General features: G+C 38.0%; 1 protein-coding gene across 1 annotated transcript in view; it reads left to right on the forward strand.

Moving 5' to 3' along the window:
* Positions 1-76: 76 nt before the first annotated feature.
* Positions 77-23,036, forward strand: part of SYN2 (synapsin II) — a 176,402-nt gene continuing 153,442 nt past the window's right edge. Inside the window, exon 1 of the mRNA XM_071755454.1 lies at positions 77-656. Within this exon, the coding sequence (XP_071611555.1) occupies positions 280-656 (377 nt within the window). The 5' untranslated portion in view covers positions 77-279. The remainder of the gene's footprint in view (positions 657-23,036) is intronic.

Here is a 23,036-nt window from a genome sequence, read left to right on the forward strand (position 1 = left end):
GCTCTGGCGCGCGCGAGGCTCCGCGTGCGCGGTCTCTGCTGGCCCCGCCCACGGCCTCGAGGCGCGGCGCCGCGCGGCTGCCGCCTAGAGCCGGGCGCGAGCCGGCGGTGGCCGCGGCGCTGAGGGGAGGCGGCACCGCCCGCCCCGGCCGGCAGTGAGGAGGAGACCGACACCGCGACCGCCTGCGGATCCCAGACACCGAGACCGCCGCGGCGCCCGGCCCCGCGCTCTCCGCCCGCTCCTCCTCGCCGCAGCCTCGCTTTTCCCTCGCCCGGCCAAATGATGAACTTTCTGCGGCGCAGGCTCTCGGACAGCAGCTTCATCGCCAACCTGCCCAATGGCTACATGACCGACCTGCAGCGGCCGGAGCCGCAGCAGCCCCCGCCGCCGCCGCCTCCCTCAGCCTCCTCGGCCCCTGCCTCTGCCTCCCCGGCCGCGGAGCGCCGGCAGCCGCCGCAGTCGGCGCCCCCTCAGCAGCAGCCGCCGCCGCCGCAGCCGCAGCAGTCGACGGGCAGCAGCTTCTTCAGCTCCCTCTCCAACGCTGTGAAGCAGACGGCGGCCTCGGCCGGGCTGGTAGATGCCTCCTCCGCCGTCTCCGCGGCCGTCGGCAGAAAGTTCAAGCTGCTCCTGGTCATCGATGAGCCCCACACGGACTGGTAGGTGCCCCCGCGCCTCTGCGCGCCCCTCTCTGCACCTTGCCCCCGTCCTTCCCCTCCCTCACACTGCGGATCCCTTTTTCCCCTGGGGCCGTTCCCCCTTTCCCGGCAGCTGAGGGCTCACCTTGGGGGCGGCCCGGGGGGGGGTGAGGCTGACCGGCGGGCCGGGGGAGGCGGGAGGGCCGCCGGGCTCTGCTTCCCGCCGCCCTGAGGCGGCAGCCGCCGGGCTGAGGCGACGCGGTGCGGACTGGAAGATGGAGCGGGAAAACCCTGCTAAACCTTGTAGCTCCTGACTAGAAATGAAAGCCGTTTCCCATCCAGACACTTAATAAAGCTTATTTACCGCCTTGAAAAAAACGTATCCCGTGTTCTCTAGCGAAATAAAGAACTCGCATACAGGTGCGGGGAGGATTTGGGTGTCTGAGGCGCAGGAATTCCTGTTCCGAGCTGCCCGCGTTACGTGTGGATCCCTGTGAGGAGCGGGTTTGTTTTCACCCACATCTCACTGCTTATGTTGCAGCGCCCAAAATGCGTGTTCGGGTGAAGGTCCTTCAGGATGCTGAGCATCAGCCCTCAGTGTTACCTTAGCCCCGTGAATCTCTGCCGTTGCATTAATTAACTTCGCAGGTTTTGTTTGTGGTGGGTATTTTGCTTCCACTGTCGTCTTAAAAACCGTGGGATTTCACAAAACACAAAACTTGTAGGTCAGCTCATTTTTTTCTGCGAGGTTATAGCTTTTCTAGACCTGTTTATCACGTATGAGCGGTGGATGCTTTTATTTTATAGGAAGGTTGTATATCTATTAATCGTTGATGAACTTGTTGCCTTGAAATGTGTGTTTTGCACGTCAAGCTGTGTGAATCATCTCATTCGCCGTTGCTAATTACAATCCGTAAGGTCTTATTAGTGCCTTAAAATAATACGGAGTAAAACAAGTATTTTTTTTGTAACAGTGACATCGTTTGGTAATGCATTGTGGGCTTGTGTTTTTTTTTTTTTTTTTTTTTTATTTTTCGACAGCTTCCCAAATCGATAGCCTGACTGTCCAGATGGACATATACAGTTCTATTTGATACAATTTCCTTTAAAATAGTACTTTAATAAAATACTTCAAACAAAACCATAAGCCTTTATCTGTAGTCTACGTGTTGTTAATGTAACCTGTTACATTTTTTGGTTTTTTTTTTTTCTTCTGTGTTGTTTTAATGGTTGGGTGGTGTTTTTTGTTTTTTTTTTGTTGTGGTTTTTTGTGTGCGTTTTTTGGTGTGGTTTTTTTTTTTTAAAAAAAAAAAAAAAAGGTTGTTCTATCTGCCAGACTAAGACAGCCTCTCTGCCTACGTCACGGAGATGCATCCATGGACACTGCTCACTGCCTTGCAGATACCTCTATTTATTTAATAATCTACAGTGCACAGATTTTTGCTTGGTTAATTTAATAATGGTTGATGTTCATAAAATTTGTTTCTGGTAGAATTTTTCTATGCCTACTGAAACCATCCTGTGTATTACAATCATAGCATGTTTTAATTACTTGATAAATGCATCCAGAATTTACACAACCTGTCAGCAAGAGCAAAGCTTTTATACCTCTGCATGGTGAATGCCACCAGCAGTATCCCAGGTAGGAGGGTAGATGTAGTCACAAATACACACAAGGTATTTGTGTGTATTCCTGCTTACTTTTTCTCCTTTTTTCTTTTATTTTTTTTAATGTTTCTCATGGTACGTGACTTGGAGATGTAATAGTTCTAGAAAGAATAGTTTGTTGTGGTACTGGCTCTTTCTCCTTCAAAAAGCTATAATTTTATAGATGAAGGTTTTAAAATATGTGTTGAAATATATAAATATATGTATATTCTGATAATACATGCAGAAAAGTTTGTTCCATACCTGTGGGAGTATGGATATCCATACTGGCACATATTGAACTGCTATAGAATTTTACTGTGTGGGCTAAAATGGGATATATATGATAATTTAAAAAAGATATTGAAAGCTAGGAACTGGCAATAGGTGAATTTCAAAGGTGTAGCTGCACTACCTGGTTTGATGCATTGACACACAGTTTAACAGGCTGAGGTTTCTGGAGCTGCTGTCATGTGATACACTAAACAAACCCTGTCAATAACAAAAAAAAACAACCAACCACGGCTAAAAAAATAATAAAAAAAAATCTCTTGGAGCCTGCTGAGAAAAAATTTCAGTTGGTTTATGTTAATCCTGAGAGGAACATCATACACTGGGGTGGGGTGAGCTCGTTTTTCTAATGTTTTCAGCTGCATTCTACTTGTTTTAAATTGTAAATATATGTATTGCTTTTGGATCACACCGAGGTCCTACTCGTTGAGCACCCTCTTTTAGCAAGGGCTGGAGGAAGAATTAAGCACCTTCCGTCAGCAAAGGATATTGCCACTTACCTCTGGCATCAAAAGGACATTTTGTTTCTAATGTGTTTCATCTCTGTAAGAGGTTGACTCATACTTCAAGTCTGAGATTTCGTAACCCAGCATTATTGGTGTTGCTAACAGAATAATATGGAATAATACATGTAAATAAGTGCTCAGTTGTGGCTTTCATCTTTTAATCTTGATCTCAGTGATGACCTCTATCAATTTTGTGCCTTAAGAAGTTTGTTTTGCCACAAGATTTGAAATCCTCCTTGGGGATAGGATGGAAGGGAAGTGAGAAGATTAATATCTGTACTAATTTGTGTATTTTTACCATTTTACATTATCTGAATACCTAGGGAAAGAGAGCAGATACAGTCATGGCATCAAGCTGTCCTGCTTTCTCCTGTAAATCTCTCAGTTAAAGATAAGCTAAAGCTCTAAAGACAAAGCTTTTCCTGCAGGGTCTTTGCAAACTTGTAACTAAATATGAGACTGACCACTAAGGGCTCCTGCTAAAGGTGGGACAAGAGAATTAGTTGATGCCAAAGACTTTCCACTAGGTAGCTTTATACCTGCCTCAGTGGCAGGTGTAGGAAAAAAATTAAACAGGCTGAGCCTTGTGGTCAGCTCCCATTCATGACAAGTGGTGCTTGTTGGTTCTGCTTCTCATGGAATAATTCCTCTTAGTCACTTGGTACTAGAAATGAGCCTTTGGTCCAAAGGTGAAAGCAAATAGCTACTGATCATTTTGCCAGTTATGTTTGGAATGTTCTGTGGTTCTAGAATATCACCATAAAGAAGGGGTGACCTGTAGTGCAAACATTCCCACAAATGCAACAGTTCTAATTATTTGTACAAAGGCATTGGAAAAATTAATTTTATTTTCTGGCTTACTCTTTATGCATTTTAATGTCGTGCTCTTTTCATCTGCAGCTGCATAGTGAACCAGGCATTTTCAGTACTGGTGTCTTAGAACCCTTTTCTGAGTTAACTCATCTAGCTGAGAAGCTTGCTAAGTGTTTAAAGATGTTGTGGAGACATTTCTGATTCATAGATGCTTCATGGATCTCTTGGGGTGGGGAAGACTTCAAGAACCAGCTTATTAGATTTAATAATGATTTTATGTGATAGATTTTAATGATTGTTTTCCAGCTTTAGGTGTTTACAAATGGAGGGAACTAAGAAAGTCCAATAATTTGTTCAAGGTCATCCAAGAAGCTAGTGATGGAGCTAAATTAAAACCTAGGCAGCTTGCTTAACCTTTTCTCTTAATTCTCCTTTCCTAGTTAAGGAGAAGAGTCTGTATTAAGTGTCCAGATTTTTCAGCCAAATAGGTTTATTTTGCAATTTCTTCAGAAAATAGCCATTTTGTTTTGCATACCAAATGCACTGAATATTCAGGGCTGAACAAGAGATTGATTAGAGGCCATCCATTGGTGGCAGGGTGCCAAAACACTGTGTATGTAGATTATTGTCTTTATTAAAAGCTTATGTGCAATATTTAGAAAGCTGTTTCAATATTGAAAACTAATTATTGCTTTCTCTTGTGTTGTAAAGCTTGAATGGAAGAGTCATTGGCAGTAGTGGTGAAACTATAAAAAGAATCAAGAGGAAACACTTTGTTCTTGTATTTTTAAGCATGAATCTTGTTTAAAGTATCTTTTTTTCCCAGAGAATTCTGCATTTCTTGTAGTATTTACTGCCTTAGTAGTTAGTCCTCGTGTGGTAGGCCCAGAAGCTAAGTTCCAAATGGCAGGGCCAAATGCTATATGAAGAGCAAACTTATTGTTCTAAAATTACAAAGTCAGTTATGGGCAAACATTGCTCATCCTAAACATTTTTGATAGTTGTCACAGTGCAGAAAAATGCTGATTTATTATACAAGAATTTTCTGTGGTAAATAGAATGGGTTACTTGGGATGTTTGTTTTTGGTTTTTTTTTTTGTTTTTTTTTTAACTTGTGTTTACTAGAAGGTTGAAAACAATTTCAATTAAAAATATGTGTATGGTTGCTTTATGTAAGGGTAAGTACCAAACAACTTGCATGCTACAATGAAAATTCACTGCAGTTTTCTGTTCATTAGAGATGGTTCAATTATGCATAACTGATAAGTACTTCCTGACTCCATTTGGACTAGGATTCTGATTTACCCTGTTTGATAGTAATATTTTGATTTGGTAACTGCAGAATTTATTGCATTCAGTCTTTAATTTACAAGTTTTCTGTTTTTAGAGGGTGTTAACCTTAAGTTTTAGGAATGCATAAATGGGGACAACTTCTTAGCAGTCCTCTTGAGAGAAGTGTGTCTGGAAGGACAGTGTTCTTCCTGACCTCTGGGCACTGCAGAGTACATGGGGCATAAAGCCACCATATAAAATGGGAGGGATGCCCAGGGCATGGGCAAAAGTGGAACCAGTAGCAGCTGCACAGAGAGAGGGGGACTGGAAGGATCCTTTGGCATTGCTGTAGGGGCTGAAGGTGAGAAGTTTTTTGGAGCACGTCAGGACAAGGGACAGGTGTGTTGCAGAGGGATAAGGAGAAATTTTTAGAAAGGTGTAAGCTTTTAATACTGCTCAAATGGCCAAATGTAGATAAATGCCTACAAGCAATGAGTGTAAAGAAAGGTTATCAATATATATTTTATTCAGGAAGATATATACCAAGTTACCTTTATAAATTTTAAATCCTAGTTGGAGCTGCTGTGCCTCTTGCTAAGAGGAGCTTCTAACACTAAAGCAGAAGCAGTCTTGCATTTGGTGTGAGCCTGTAATCTTTCAAAGAAGTCAGCAGATTCCTTAAGACCCCTGAAACTGAGAGAGATAAAGGTTGTACTTGGGTTTCTCTTATTTTTTGCTCCATTGGAAAGCTTCACATTCTGAAATCTCCTTGTGAGAAGGTTTTTTTGTATCTTAAAAGAAATCTGGGTATTTTGCAGTGTAATTCTAGTTACAGCCTTTGGACTGAGGTCCTAGTATTCCAGAAAGGAGCTGGCAACCAGATTTTGTATGAAGACAGCACCTGCTTAGGCACCTTACACCCAGGCAGTCAGAGCAGCACTAGTTCAGCACAAGCTGCAGTTTTAACTCAGTGTGAAAGGCTCTCCATTTTTGCAATCCAAGTAGCAACCTAATTAAAGGAGAGGAGAATTTGTAGCATACTGCAGGCTCATGCAAGTTGTGTTTCAGGCCTGGTCTCTGAAATGGCCAACTGACACAGTTCTGCACCAGACAGTATGTGTGCTAGGATTTTAAGATGATCTGGAGGGAAAAAAAAAAAAAAATGCAGAGTTTTTTCTGTTTATCTCCAGTTCTGTCATGTGTAGTGCTTGGCTATATTAGTATAAATACCATAGCATGGTAGAGGTTGCCTTTTTCACTTGATAATAATAATAAAAAAAAAATAAACAGATTTTGGTGGAATATGTTTTGTCTGCCAGACTCTGTGTTTTCTTAAAGAAGCTCTTGCTTGCTCCAGGGTTATTTAAGGCAACTTAGGGCATAGGAGATGCTGACTACAAATTTGGAGAGTTGCTGGCTGGTGTCATCCCCTGTCCCCTGTGTTCAGAATCCAAGTGAATATTTCGTTTAGACTCTGAGGAGTCTAAAGAAACTTCTCCAAAGCTTAATGAAACCTGTAGTAACATGTTTAGTTAAATAGATAATATTAAAATAAAGCCCAAAGTGTTTTCTTCTAAATTCACCTTAATGGAAAGGAAATGGAAAAATTGGCAAGGAAACAATGAATGAATTTTAGATAGGTATATTTCAGAGTAATAAGACTGAAGTAAGAGCTAAAGGGAATAACAAATTGCTTTATAGATTCAGATCTAAGTGAAGTAAGAAATTTTATAAGTCAGAATTTTATAATTATTTGCCAGTAACAAATTGTAATAGGTTGAAATAGGAGCAGCATGAAAGAGAATGCTATTAAAAACTGTATTATTAGACTTTTATTTTATCTTGAAATAGTATGTCTAGAGGACTTACTGTTGAATGGTATCTTTTTTTAAGGGGTGCTGTTTGTCATTCCATAGGCACTATAGGACACAGGAGCCTGTACCCATTTTTGAAACCAAGTTTCTCCAAAAGATTTCTCCAGATTGATGCTAAATATTTTTCCAGTATTGATATATTCTTAAAGTAGTGACTTGTATGTGTTTTTAGCACCTGATTTTTAATAGTACCATGAGATACTCACCCACAGAAGTATTCCTGTGCAGCATCCCATGATTTTAACATCAGTAGCTCTTGAGCCAGCCTACCCATTGTCAGTTCTTTGAACTATCTGGTTTTAGTGGTTGGATTTTTACAACCACATTTGTAGATGATACACTTCAGTCTGCATTAATACATGTGGTAAGGCTGGAGTGCAAATCTGTGTTTGAGTATAAACTTTCCTGGAGAACAGCAAACAGTCCCAAAAGTCAGATTTGGCTGTAGAACCCTTACTGAGTGATTCTAGAGCTGGCTGGATCAACACAGGTAATTACAGGTAGGCAGAAATTTTGCAAAGAATGGAAAAGAGTAAATTGGCAAAGCAAGCTATGTTGCAGATAACAAAGTGAAGCAATAAATTAGGAAGTAAATGTTAGCTGGAATGATAGTGCTTCCAAGGTTTTGTTTAGTTCCACACCTTATGGAGTGAAACAAAAGTGTAAGGAGGTGATGAGATTTTCAGTCTCCATGGGTGGGAGGAGAGTGTCATAGCTTGGTCTAGAATGCATAATCCTTGCTTGATTGCACTGCTGCTTTGGCTAATTAAACTGCTTTATCTGTGCTGAGTCAAGCTTGACTTGTCAGAGGAAAGCTACTGTGCTTTTAGGCAGCCAGCTGGAGGGGAGTAATGATGGGTATTTGTGGTCATGGCACCTGTAGGCTAGTTGAAGCTTTTGCAAAAAGTGGAAAGACTTGGTCAGAGGACTGTAATTTGACAACTTTCTGTCTGAAATAAGCATTTATGGATTCTTGTTGACATATACACTAAATCCTAACAAGAAGCTGGTGACTAAAGTAAAATCCGTGTTTATATATTTTATATATTATTACATATACATTTTATATATAATATATATTATTTATATATAAAGACACTGAAATTATGTCTTTAATTTAGAAGACACAAAATCTTAAACCTGAAGAGGCAGTTTCTGGCTTTCCTCCAGACAGGTGGTGCCCAAACTGGCCCTCAGGCTGGGTGGTTTTTGCTTCAGCTGTGTTGGGCAATAGTGTGAGGTGATCAGGGCTTGTGCTGTGCTTGTGGCTGTCCCTCAGCAAGCAAGCTGGGGGGGTGACCTGGCTGATGAGGGGTGACCTGGCTGATGAGGGGTGACCTGGCTGATGAGGACTGCCAGAATACACCCGCTGACTGTTGCTGAGGGGCAGCTGGGAAGGTGTGGGAACAAAATTCTCCTCATTACTTTAACCTCTGAACTCCTGCTGAGACTGACCCTGCTTGCTTGGGCTCAGCCCATTTTTTTGTAAGTTGCTCTGACCTTGTATGAGGATTGGAGACAGCAGAATAGAAGTTATTTCCTCCTCCTCTGGGAATTAGGGACTCAGTCCCAGCTTTTGTGCAGATAAGAGCATAAATGTAGTTTCCCTATTTACATTTTTTAAAAAATCCAACTGTGGGCAGCTTGGTGTCTAATAGAGTGTGATGACCTCTTTTCTGCTCCTGCCCTCAGCCAAAAAGATGGGAGAACAAAGCCATCACATGCCATCATCTGTTAGTCAGGTGCCAGAAGTTGTCACAAAAGGTATTTTGGCTCCAACCCTTGGGTGCACTATCTTTTAGCTTTGTGTAATAACTGCTCCATGTTTGACCTTGGTTGATTTACTATTTGATCTCTATATTTTGACATCCCAGTTGGGCATTGGTGTTTATAATGCACACTGATTGCTAGTAGGAATTAATAAAAGATATTTTAAAACATCCATTTATTTTAATTTCTATCAGGTGCTTAAAATTTTTAAAGTACTATCAAAGCCTCAGATGAAATTTTTAAAATATCTTCATTCTGTCCTAAAGCAGTCAGAAATTGGCTATTGATAGATCTGTCTATTGCTGTAGGAGCCTTTAGGCTGCTCTATTTCTGATTTAAGCTGAAGTGTCTCATATGCAGCACGTGTTTCCCTGTTAAAAGGGCATTAGAATAAGGGAGTGTGGTTTTAACTGTTTTCTTATGGAATCTAAGCAATCATGAAACACTATCAGAAAGGTGTGCTGCTTATCAGAAAGCTCCTGCAGATCATTACAGTGGTGCTTGTTGAGAAGATGAGAGTGGAGAAGACAGAGAAAGCCTGGGAGGAGGGGAAAGCAGGAGTCAGTGTCTCCATTTCATGATTTGAAGTTAATTCCATAAGCAAAAAAATATGTTGATTTCTAGCTTAAAAACAAGACAGCCACCTTGTATTTGTAATCTCAGCACCTAACTTCAGTTTTGTTGTGTTAAACTTCGTTTCTTGTTTGCTAGTTCTGATTTCTTACAAATAAAACCTGATGATAAACAGTGAAGATTTAGTAGAATAAATTCCAATATAACATCAGTTGCAGTCTCTTAAGTTTCAATTTTTTTTTTAAGAAACTGAGAGGTTACTTCTTCCAAAGAGGAAGATTTGGTGATATTTCACTGCCTCTTAGTTTGCTTCAATTATTTATCTTGAAGATAACTTCCAATGAAAGCTTTCTATGTATATGCACACTTCATTGTGGTTCATCATTAAAGTTTTAAAAAAAGAGGTTTTTTAAGTTCAAAGTTCTTTTTCCTTTGTAAGAGCAGAAAATGGTTAGTATTAGAAAAGTAAGTACAGAACATTTTTTTACTTAGTAGTTGTCTTAGCCATCTGTTGGAGGTAAATCGAAATCACAGGAACGTTTTTAATTAAGAAAGATTGCATATTTTATGAGGCCTTTTTCTTTGAAGCAATAATCAAAATTAATTTTCCTGAGTCCTATATAATTTTTGCATACAATATATATTAGTAAATGACAGCAGTGTTCATAGTAGTACTTCTAAAATGTTAGAATAAAATGTTTTTAAATATTCGGGATGAGTCTTAAATAGGTAAACATTACACTTCAAAAAACAGTAAAAAAAATTGCTTTAGTGGTAGTGTGAAGGGTGTATTTGTGTGTCTGTGTGCATATGTAAATCTGTACGTATGATTATTTTTTTAAGAAATATTTTAAAGAAGAATTTTCACTGATGGATGTTGTCCAGGTAGATAATACTTCTGTAGCTGTAGTTTTCTTGCTCAGGTGCTACTGGGTTGCAGTGGAATAAAGAAGATTCTCTCTGTGCCACTGGAAAGCCACCAGCTATTTTGAAGCCAGGTCACGTGGAGGTCTCTTGGATGAGTTTTTAACAACAGAAGCTGTGGGATTTAGGGATTCAGGATTTTGTATGAGGTTATACTCTACCTAAATGCCTTTTGTTGGACCCATGTTACAGATTTTTTGTGCTGATTAATTTTCTTGCTAAGGAAGAAATGTCTGGTATGAACCAGCAGCAATTCAACATACAAGAGACTGGGATTAGTTTTCTTGGCAGCAGTAATACTTCAGGGGAGTCAAGAGAGACACTAATATAATTACATGATTTCTGTTAAAACAACTTCCCCTGGATTGCTCTTTGTTCCTGAAATCTGTGGGTAGAAGCAGACTGTGAGCCTGTTCTTTTCAGGCTGATGAGGATCCTAGCAGGTTTTTTCAGCAGAAGTTTTGCAGTGGTTGTCAAGGCTTTTGTTTGCTGGAAGTCCTTTCCAAAAAGTTAAGCAGCTGAAGTTTGTGGGTTTGTATTTGATTATTTCTTTGTTTGGTGGTTTTTGTTTTGGGTTTTTTTCTTGTTTGTCTGTTTGGTTTGCATTTTTGTTTTGTTTTACAGTGGGGAAAAAATGTACATTTGAGATCTCCCAAGTCCTTGGCTGTTAGGTGGAGTCCTGGTGACATATCAGGTCCCAAGTAGCCTTCAGAGAAAAATGGTGCTTCAGAGTAAAATTAGATGTCAAAGTGTGACTGCATTTGCAGGTGAATTGTCCAAGTTCCTGGGTGTAAATTCCATGTATTTCAGCAGTACTCTGAAAGACTCCTGATGTAGAATAAATACACCAGGTACCCTTTTACTCAAATCCAGGCTGTGAGTGATGTTATGCTTCAACAACTTAACTAAATGTGTATTTTCTTATTTGCTATGCTTGAAACAACTTGTTCTTGGAGTAAGGTAAGCTTTTTCCTGAGCATTTGGTAGTCATTTATGATGCTTTCTGTGGAACAGAATTCCACTCTTGGATTCAGCCCTTGGAAAAAACCATACAGCCAACTGTTGTCAGTCAAGATGGGATGAAGACTGTGTGTGTAACTGCTTAACAAACACTGGTGTGAGTTTTAAAGCACGTGTTACTTCACTGAAATGCTCATTTCCAGTTCAGGAATTTCCAAATGGGTGAAAGGAAGCAAACTTAACTGATAATAAGAAAACTTATTTTTCAGTAGCAAAGAGGAACTCTAAAAGAACCATAACTTTTCAAATTTGTTTTCAAGGTTGTTTGTTCCTAGAGCTCCCACCTAAGGTAATGGTGTTTATAAATGATACATCATTTAAAAAAACTGCATTTACTGTCTTCTTTTCAACTATTTGGTGAGGAAATCAAAGGATTTCAACCCTAGTATAGATGTCAGCTTTCAGAATAGTTGAGATGCTCTTGTAACATCTTATCTTGTATTATCTGCAGCAGTCAATTGTAACCACAAGAGTATTCTTTAGCTAATAGTCAGTGAAAATATGTCCATGCAGATGAAATTATAAAGTGATAGTTGTGTGTCCTCACTGGTGGTTGTAACAAGTGCAGAGCCCTGGCTCAGGAGGGTGATGCTGGCACCTTAGGCAGAGGTGGGGACTAATAATTCAGTCAGTGGTACCCAAAACCTCTGCACTGCTTTAATTTATTTGCAGGTTTGTGATAGCATATTTGGAAGTATGAACTTCCCCCCAAAAAGATAAGAATAAAAAAAAGTAAAAATTCTGTATATAATTTGTCTTATTGTCAGAACAAGTAAATAACCAACTTTTCATGCTGGGTTATTGAAAAGATGCAGTTATTTTTAAAATCTGTAGCTTGGACAGGTAATGAGCTAGATATTTTTTTCATCCTACTACCATAACTACTAGTTTTAAAATATATGATAAAATTATTTTTAAAAAATTGATAGAGGCAAAAAGGAAAATGAGTAAGTAAAACAGAATTCTTAAAAAGTCCTGAAATGTGTAGCCTGCAGAATTTATAATTCACTAATATCATTCTTTAAAAAGTTTTATTTTTTGAAAGCATTATAAGAGTAGAAAGTGAAATTTTATATTAAGTTAGCTTGTATTTTAGAATAATTTTACTATTAATTAATTAGAAATTCTTTAGCTCTAGATTCCCTGCTCCTGATGAGAAGAAATATTTTCATTTTGGGGACTTCATCAAGTAACTTTCATGGTGGGAAACAGCATTATGTGTAATACATAAATCAAGGTAAATGGTGTTAACCAGCAAAAGCAGCTTATTACAATGCATGCATTATCCAAGTCAACACCTCTGCCCCATCTGTGTTTGAGTAGTGTCCTGTAATTGATAATCAAATTAGCACAGAAAATTAGTTTAATTTTGTGCACTGAGAGGGCTTACTGTGTGTAAAGGTATGTATGAAAATGTCTCTCTGCAGTAACCCGGAGATATTTTCTTGAAAGAGCTGCCCAAAGCATAAAACTGGTTTGCATAATGAGGACAAATTCTTCCATTTTGTCTGAAACATTTCCTGAAAACTCAGGGTGAAAATCCATGCCTGCAAGGCTGGTAGCTGTTCTTCAGGAATGTAAAGGGAAAATAAATTAATCAGAACTACTTTGATCAGATGGTTAAAATTATAAATATGCAATCGTGTTTCCTGCACTTAAAAAAAAAAAATCTGCACAGGTCCTTTTATTCAAATTGAATGGCTTTTTTTTTTTTTTTTTTTGTTCAGACTCAAATTAGACCAAAATTAAGTGAAGCACGGTTACTGCCTTTTACAATTCTTGTTGTCAGCTGTCATCATGGAGGTTTCTAAATACATTTTGAGGTCAGTGTTCAGTCAGTTAGCTAAACCATGTTAAAATAACATCAGCAAACTTTGAGAACTATTTAAAAGTTGGAATCTTTATTTAATAAGAATATATTAGATTCATTTTATTATTTATATTATATATTTTTCACTCTGAGAAATTGAACATCTCTGTCCAAGTAGCACGTGTCTGGAAAAAAAAATAATATCAAAAGATGAAGGCTTGCAATCTGTTTGTTACTTAGCCATTGATAAATCACTTTGTTGGAATTTTTGTTGGAATAATTGGGGTTGTTTTCTTGGGTTTGTAGTCTTCTAAGAGCCTATTATGAATAGCATTATAAATCAAATGATGGTTAGACCAAAAAAACACCTGAAAATGGCAACTGAGCCCTCTGTTTGACAGCCATAAGTTGTTTCCTAACCTCACTTTGCTCCCAGAATTTTTCATATGTACCTTTTATAAGAGAAAAAAGTTTTCCCTAATACCCATTTCTTGAGAGTTTGTTTTTGCTTTTCCCTCCTCATCCTTTTCCCTCTCCAAGCATTACATAGGATGTTTTTTTCCTTTGGTCCTTAGTGATTAGAAGTAATCATCTTGTTGTGAATGTAGCTAATTAGCTTCATGGCCTAGAAGAAATTGTCCTTTGTCAAGCTCTAATACTAGGTTTAAAAAAAAAAATCTCATGACTGATTATTGATATACTCAATGCATCTCTGATACACTGAAATACATTAAGTACCTGCACAGATTATCTGTTTGCCATAGATTTAAACTATAACATGACTTGCATTTAGCTTGGCATTGCTCAAAGTTCTTGTGCTCTTGCTGTGTTTGAAATCAGCCTTTTAAGAGACTTCATCAAAAAAAAGCTTAAAAATACTGGCCCTTATATTTCAGTAGAGTATTTATTTATAAGAATTTATTCTAACTCACATTCATGTTCCCCTTTATCCCACTAGCTACTTTCTTCTTAAAGCTGAAATAATTTGCCAGATTTTCTGTGATCTCCTTGATGTTTAAAAAGAATAAAACACATATGTACAGTACTTAAATTTAGACATTGGTTCCCATGCAGTACTCTCAAGTGCCTTGTTGTTTTGGTAGCAAAGCAGACTTTGGTAGCAATTCAGTCAAAGTTCCTGCCCTGTAATTGAATAGCAGCATGCAGAAATAAATTGCTGTAATATTTAACATTCTAAACTGTTAGCTAGTGACTTACAAGTACAATTGGAAGAATATTGAAACCATATTTTCATAGGAGTGTTCCAAATTCACATCAACTGCTTTCAATTTTTCATGCCCTCTTGTTTTAAATGTTCAGCAGTTCAGCTTTTCTCTTTTGGGAAGACAGATGGAGCAAGTACTAAATTTTTAAAGTATATTATAGGGTACTCGAGGAGAAGTACATTGATAATTTCACATTTTTCATCTGACTCCCTATAGTGATTAGGGACAGAATCATATGCAAGCAGCAATGACACTTAAAAGCAGCTTTATTTTATTTTACAGTTCAGACCAAGGAGAAGCAAACTGATAGCAGACTGGAGAATGCAGTGAACAGTTTATTTAATTTTTAAAAAATGGCAGGGCTTTTCTGGAGCTGTTATTTGATACTGGGTTTTGCTTGATTCATAGGACAGAGGGTTAAAAATTTGTCATTCAGGGGCAGGATGAGATTGTGAGGTGGGCAGCTCTGAGTTAAGGCTTCAGTTCTGCAAGAATGGGCAGGTGGTCATTAGGGGTGGTACTTGGGAACAGCACAACTTCTTACCTGTAATAAACAGAAATTGCAGATAACCTCATATGCTTGCTTTTGAGTTTTCTTAGAAGTCAGGCATGCCCTTGGTGGTGAGATGTAAGGAACTCCCTGAAATGCCAGAATTTTTAAGATTTAACAATCAAGAACTGTCCTGTTGGGGTGAGAATGGAGCACATGGGTTTAAATCCCTGCCAGAGATACACCTGCATGATTGAGCCAGGTTTCCCTAACAGAGGGAATATAATTCAGCTAAACAAATGTATGCTAATTTCAATTTATGTAACCTGAGTAGGAGCCACAGAGAATTTAGGAGCTGCAGTGCAGGGCACAGTTCAGGTGTGTCAAACCTCTGCTGAGTCCTGCTCAGTTGTTGCCAGCCCAGGTAGCTCAGATCCCCTAAGTGTTCACACCCCTCTGCCACTGGGGCATTTCAGTGCTGCTCCTGTTTTCTGATCTTTTAATATTCCTGTATCACAGAATATGTATAACAGTTTTGTTTGAAGAAAGGAGGACTGGTAGCTTTCCTTCAGGAAGGGGGAAAATAAAATTTTATGTATATATGTGTGTTGTAAAATAGGATAATAGTGAAGACTGTAGGAAAAGGAAGAATTTTTAAATTCAAAATAATTAAAACTTCACAAATTTATTCCAAGCTCAAGGCATGCATGTTGGGTATTCCACTAAGAATGTTTTAAAAAGAAAATAACCATTATTTTTAATGCCTCTTACTTCCTGTATATGCACCAAGGCTGACTTGTAGTGGCTTATTTTTGGTAGATTATGTATTTGTACAATATAGTGACATTGCACAGAGCAGTGGGATTCAAAATAACAAAAAGGACAGTCTCTGCATGGAATTATTATTTACCATTATTTCTTTTCAAACACCTCTAGAATGAGTGGAAAAACATATTTAACCCCACAGGAGTCTAGCAAACATAGAATTAAATACGTAAATACTAACATAGGACTTTCATCTAAGTAATTATAACAAGGCTTCAGTCTTGCATTCCACATGTTAACCATCTTGAAATATTAGAGGTCTTTGGGTGGCAAAGAATAGGTTGTGTTCATTTGACTTTTAAAAATTAATTTTGCTTATTAAATTAATTTTTGCATATTAATTACATTAATTTTTGCATACTAATTAAATTAATTTTTGACTTTAAAAAATTAATTTGACTATGATGATACCACTCCTGCAGTTCTGAACCTTGCCTTTGGAGTTTTTCACTTCCCTTTTCAGTTGCAGGAAAAGTGGCATCAACCTCCTGATGGTTGTTGGGCAGCAATGATGAAACTTTTTCCATTGCAGCAAACACATGGGACAGATTTGGTACCTGTCTGAAGTAGAGGTTTCTGTTGTAAGTAATGATATCACAAAAAGTTTGGAATTTGGATGGGTCTTCTGAATTTCCAGGATTGTTCAAGATTGTACTGTATCAGAAAAACTACTTGAGTACAAGAAAGATACTTTGACAGAATCATGGAATGGTTTGGGCTGAAGGGGACCTTTAATGTCAGCTGGTTTCCCTCCCCTGGCCATAGGCAGGGGTTCACATTTCACTAGCCCAGGCTGCTCAAAGCCCCATCCAACCCAGCCTTGCAAATCACATTCAAATCCAAAGCAAAATTGTTGCTGAAGGATGCTTCTTACCTTGGAGAGCAGCAGAGCTGAGGCTGAGGTAGCCATTAAGTTGGGGTATTTTTCAGCATGTAATCTCTAAGAAAAAGCAAATCCCAAAATTTCAAGTATGAGTCTTTTGTTCCACCTGATGCTCCCCCATCCTTGCTCATCATGAGGATGCAGCAGGGTGCAAACATCTTAGTGGAGATATAGGGAGGGAAAGGGGAGAGCAGCATTAACCATTCAAAGGGGAATAAAGCTGTGTGTTTATCAACTCCTAAATTAGATGTCAAAGTGCTGCACATTCAGATGTCTGAAAATGCAAAATTATTCGTCACAGAAATGTATTTCAGCTTAGAGAAAATCCCTCTTCTGGGTGAAAGTCAGCACCATGACTCAGCTGCTGCTCTTTTCTGATAAAATGCCTGTGGGTGGTTATGCTGCAGTAATCTCTGTAGCCTTTCCCTTCTGCTGGTGCCTTCAGAAGGGTTTCTTACACCCACGCATGTTCTCTCCTTCCATGCAGTGGATTAATGGTTTCTGTTTAGCACCAGGAAGATGCATGCAGGAGATTAATTTTTTTATGTGTACCAAAGATGTACATTTGTTGTCTTAAGGAAAGCACTTCTGCAGAGTAAAGCAGACTTAGGCAGGTGGAAAAGGTATAAATAAAATAGTTAAATCTTCAGTGTGAGCACTGGGATGTGTCCAGCCTCTGTAAACAGTAGGAATTTATTATATTTCCAAGGTGAACTGTTGGCATATTTTTCAGCAGGAATTTTGCTTTTATTATTCAGAAGAAATCAGTACAACGAAAAATAATTATTTTCATGCTGAAGTATCTTAGAATATCTTAAAGGCTATCAGATGTTTTGTGAATATGGAACTATTTTTTTGAAAAAAACCAAAGGTGAAGGGTAATTGTCAGGATCTTCAGGAGGTAAAAAGTGGAGAATTGAGAAAGATCAGAATTGTGGGAATTGGGAAGCTACAGGGAGTGCTGCACACTCTGCCTTGCTGTGTCATTCTTAATAAAATGAAGAATATTTATTTCTTGTGTTACACAGTATTGCAGCTATTGGTTGGTGTTGAATTGATTCTTGATTTTTCTGTTCTAATGTTTCTCTTTTATTAAAGTTTAGAGCTAAATGATAGGACAGTCCATACATGAATGGAATGACAGACTGAAATTATTTACTGTCTGCTGTTTGGAAATCACTGAGGATGTGTTTGTGTGCTTACTCTCATCCATTCCAAGTCTTCTGGGGATCTCTAGTACAGCTTTACCACAGGAGATCTTGCAGATCTTGTGGTTCCTCTAGCCAGTTGGTACTTTTCTAGAAAATTCTCCTCACTGAACAGTTTCAGGGGTGGTTTTTTTTGTTTTTTTTTAACTAAAAAATCTTTGTTTCTTTATTGAATTCTTGTAAATTATTAGGGTAATAACTGTGTATTTTAAACAATGTTTTGTAGAACTTGGGCCTGCAGCAAAGATCTTGGTTTTCAAGAAGGTGCTAATCTGATAGGCTTTATTTTAAATAAAATTAAAAAAAAACTAAGCTGGGAAGATGTTTTGTGAAGCTTAGAATGAGATCCTGAAAAATGTAAAAGATTACAGCTTTAGTTTATTTTCTAAACAGGTGTTTAAATGTTATCTGACAAATTATTCCTGCTCCTTTTTTATAATCTTCCTTGACAAAACAAACAGAAAATTCATAACCTTTTCTAATTTAAGTAATTAATCTCTTGGATCTGAGCTGATTGTAAAATAGTTTTCCTCAGTCAATTGCTCTTAGAAAATGTTTTGGTACAGCAAGATGTTAAACTATGAAAGATTTGGCCAACATATTTATAAGCAACTTTAATTGCAGATAAATTTCTTCTGGGAAATCATTCAGGCAGGTTCTGCTGACTGATAAAATCCTGCCTTTGGTTTCTGGGCCCATTTTAAATGAACAAGTGGCAGCAGACAGGTCATTTTGGTGACCTTTTCTTGTAACCAGAAGTGTTTTAAATGTAGTTCTTTTCAATAGCAGAAACAATATTAAAGCTTGGGTTGCAAGGAGTAATTTTGGATTGAACAATCACAGATTTATTTAGTTTTAGTTGAGAAAGGCAGGCAGGGAGAAATTTCTTGTTATCTACTGATTGAAAATCTTGAACTTCTGGCTTTCAATTCATGTGTCATATCTTTTAGTTTTACAGTTGTGTTTTCCTTGTATTTTCTTCAAGTTTGGTAATTTGGTGGTTTTTTCACATTCCTAAGTGGTATCCAGGTTTTTATTTTGGCAAGATTGTCTTGCTGAGTAAACAAGGTTTTCTGCTAAATTATTTTAGACCTTTGCATTTTAAATGCGCGTTTAAAATTTCAGGATTTGGTTTTATCCTTTCCATACTCTGCAATGAAAGAAATTTTCCATGAGGCATCATCCATCTGGTAATTTTCAAGTTTATTCTCATGTAATTAATAAATTTCCATGACTGGTGTGCACACTGAGAAGGTGATGGATGTGAGCACTGCTTGGTGACTCTGTAGCTTCCACACCTCTTGCTCTTCAGCAGCACCACGGTGGCTCTGGAATTGTGGCTCTGCTGGCAGCAGTGCTGTTAAATAATTTCAGTTTTCATCTAGAAAAGGAAGCAAGCCAGAAAGGACTGCCAGAGACAACATTATTAGGTTATACTTGGCCAGTGTACTACTGGCTAGTATGCAAAATGATATTAAAAATTATTTAATAGAGAGTAGAAATCTAGAAGGAGAGCAGATTACGGTGGAAATAATTTTTTTACTGTGGCTTCTGCAATGTGTTAAACTCATCTCTGGAAACTCTTATCTGCTAGCACTAATTGAGTGGATGCTAGAGCTTGTAAAAGCCCAGTGTTACTGTCAGTAAGGTGAGCTGCAGTATTTTAGTTAAAAGTTAGAGGTCACAACTCAGTTTTCCTCTCTGAAGTGTCCAAAAGTGCAGCACTTAGTTGGATTTTTGGGAAAGGCATAGCTTGAAACAGCACATGAATGCTGTGTGCATTTTCTTCAGTGCTTCCCTTTTATAATCCCACCCTGAGTATATTGAGGTTGAGTTTTGTGTTTTATTCTGTAAGGAATAGTAGATACACCAAGGAGAGACTGTGTGCTTGTTCTCGTGTAGGAAAGCACAGCTGATCAGTGAAGGCTGTGTCAGGAAGAGACTGAAGCTCTTTTTCTGAGGAAGTTCATAGTTCTTTTGCTAGAAGCTGTCTCTTGAAGTTGTTGGTGCAAGAGGAAAATACATTTTTTCCAGTACTTAAAATAAGGCTGGAGAGGTGTCATTGCTGGGCTTTCCTAGTGATCTGCTACTACATGAAGAGGCTAAAAGTGGAATTGTCATCACATAACTTCTTTCCAGATTCTTGCTGCTATTAACAATCATTTACCTTAAGAAAATGGTTGGCAAAACACACGTCAAGTTTTATTTTGAAAAGAAAAGCTTCCAGTAATGTGTGTTAAGGTGGACTTACAGTTCATTCAGAGACTTTTCTTAGACCATGTACAAACAACGTTCTTGACAGTAGAGTAGTTGATTGGCACTAAAATAGTGTTAACTTGACTAAATAAAACTTTTTTCCTCACTAGCTGTAAGAGCATAGAGAAGTGTTGCTTCAGGCTCTAAACACAGAATCCTCACTCTGTATGTACCTCTCCTTATTATATCTTGCTTTGTCTCAGTACCTCAAACTCCCTTTGGGCTCTAGAAAGCCAAACATAAAGGTAATCTAAAATAATCAAGTTTCACATATTGACCTATATAACACATGCATGAATCTCACCAGCCTTCCAGGCAGTTTAAGAGCTACTCTCTGGATCAAATCTTGGATTGTCTGTTTTTACCAATATCCTTAATTCTAAATTGCTGCCTGTGCTGTTAGCATGGATGTCAGTGTGCAGAGGACATTGTTGTGTAAAGGGCAGTGCTAGGAGAACAAATGCCAACAAGAGCTTTGATTTTATCTATAAAAATCAGATGACAGTTTCTCCTGATAATAGTAATGGTATTCCAGAACAGGCTTGCAAGGAAAGCAAGGAGGCAAAATTGCATCCATTTTTGAAAGACTTAATGATAAAGTTTCTTGTGTAATGATATACAGGTTGGAATATTTTCTGTAGTTCAGTATTTTTCCTTATGTAAGCTGTATATGTGTATGCTTCCAGTGCTAGTGTTGACTCTGATAAAGGCTATAAATGCATAGAAAAAATGGTCATCTTAAAAAAAAAAAAAAAAAAAAAAAGGTGATCTCATTTCTTTTAAAGCCTGGATTAAAACCAATATGTTCAACTTGCTTTACTTTAATGGTGAAATGAAGCATTCCCTTTAAAGAGAGAGTCTGTACAGGTACAGAAATAATTTTAAAGGTTTAATTGTGGATTGATGTCTTACTGTGCCTGTGACTTAAAGGGATGGTTTCACAACTTGATGAGCTGCTTGTGTGGTAGTTTTTCTGGACAAACCCACAAAAAGTGACATACCCCTAAACACTCCACAGCCATGAATCTGTAATGAGCTTTATGAAATGAGTACATTAAAGGAAGTCAAAGTAGAAATTTCTGATTCTCCTAACTGCTTTTGTTTCTTGGGCTCTGCTTGACAAGCTTGGTTTTGCACTAGCCAGAAGAAAACTGCATTAGGTATTTTTTCAGAAGACATTTTTTGACAACAAAATTGACTCAGAGTGCCAGAAGGCAGTTCTTGCCTTTCTTTACTGCTTGTTCCCCTAATTAACATAAGCATTTGTTTGATAATAGATTTAATAGTGCCCAGGATACTCAGAGGCAGTTTTCAATGAGGTGGGTGTTCTCCAGTTCCCAAAGTGCTTGTTTATTACTAACACCACATTTAATTGTGTGCAATATGAATTTCTGCCTCTGCTCACTACTTGTGTTCTACTGTGTTAGAGGAAAAGTAGATACACTTGGAACAAAAATTACGTTTGCATGAAAAATGGGGTAGAACTTGGGGAAAAGGTATCCAGAAGCTATAACTCACAAGGTTTGCAACATTCCAAGATATAAATTTAATTGAAAAATACACAGATGGAACTTGTACCAATAACGGTACATTTAGTATTATAGGTTAATTAATAACACACCTATGTGTATTTTTTTTTGGTGGATTTTTTGTTTTACTGTGCTTATTTAGACAAATAGATAATGGGCTTTAAAGCACAGGCCTTGGTAGAGCTTCTTGTACATTTGGACTGAAGATTGAAACAGAGATGGGGCAGCTAAGTAGTTCCTAATGGAGCCATTAGAACAGAGAGGTTAATAGGGAATGGATCTCAAGCAAATGGTAATTAATTTCAAAGATTAGGTGACTATTTCAATGCTCACATGCCTTTTTGCTGCTGATTCTGTACTTGAAAAAATATATTCATGAAATAATATTTTCTCCAAAGACATTAGGAGAACAGTGTTTCAGACAAACACAAAATGAGAGATTGGGAATATTGAGTATTGTTATTCTGTGCTTGAGAGAGAAGAATGATGTTCAATAAATTTTATTAGTAAAGAAGTAAACTCTAATGTATAGCCATGGTTATTGCAGAAGTTTGGCTTTTTTGTTATCTCCATCAATTTTCATCTCACAACTTCTCACTGAAAAAGGGATCATTCACATTACAAAGCCAGGGATGTTCTGCTTGAGAAAATATGGGTCCTGTTACCAGTAAATATATTTCAGAAGGTTGCAGTTGTAGGCAAATTTGAAAGAAATGGCTCAAATTTGATACAAGGCATTTAGAAGAGAATTTTAAATGTATGCAAGAGAATCTTCATAGTCTGGAATTTAGATCACCTTTTGAAATTAGGATCTTGGAAGAATTTAAAATAGGTTGTGAAATCTGAGTTCCTCTCATCTTGGAAGAACAGGCTGTAATTGCTTGCTCAAGTTCTTCACATGGTTATGGAGCTGCTGACTCCTTTGAGTCCTCACAAATTTGATTTATCCAGGACAGCAAAGTGAATGCTAAGAAGTCTCCCTCTCTGAAGCTGCTGACTTGGAGCACCTGGTACAGACTGAGGGTGAGAAATGCTTTTGTCTTGATCACCTGGGCTGCACCCAAATGCCAGGAGAGAAGGAAGAGGGAGGTGACTGATGCTGGGGGACACGAGTTCAAAGGACAGCTTTCAAACACATGTCACAGGTTGAGAACACAAAGCCAAAATCTTTCTTCTGCAATCAAAAATAAAACTCCTGTCTCTACTGTAAATACTGTTTGGAAATCTAATATTTTGCTGTCTAGCTCAAAAAAAAAAAAAAAAACACTTCATAAAAAAAAAAGAGTAGAATTTATGGAAGAGAGGCTGCTTCTAATTTTATTCTGGAGCTTGGTTCAGGATCTCAGTATTACTTGGTAATTTCTTTAGCACATTTTGATCTAAATGAATAGATCTAAAATAGGATTAACAGACCTAAAAATTCTCTTGCTGGTAAACTCATATGAATTATTTTCTTCACATTTTGAACTTTTCAGTGTTAGTCC

The sequence above is a fragment of the Heliangelus exortis genome, chromosome 12 (genome assembly GCF_036169615.1).
Source record: "Heliangelus exortis chromosome 12, bHelExo1.hap1, whole genome shotgun sequence".
NCBI lineage: Eukaryota > Metazoa > Chordata > Aves > Apodiformes > Trochilidae > Heliangelus > Heliangelus exortis.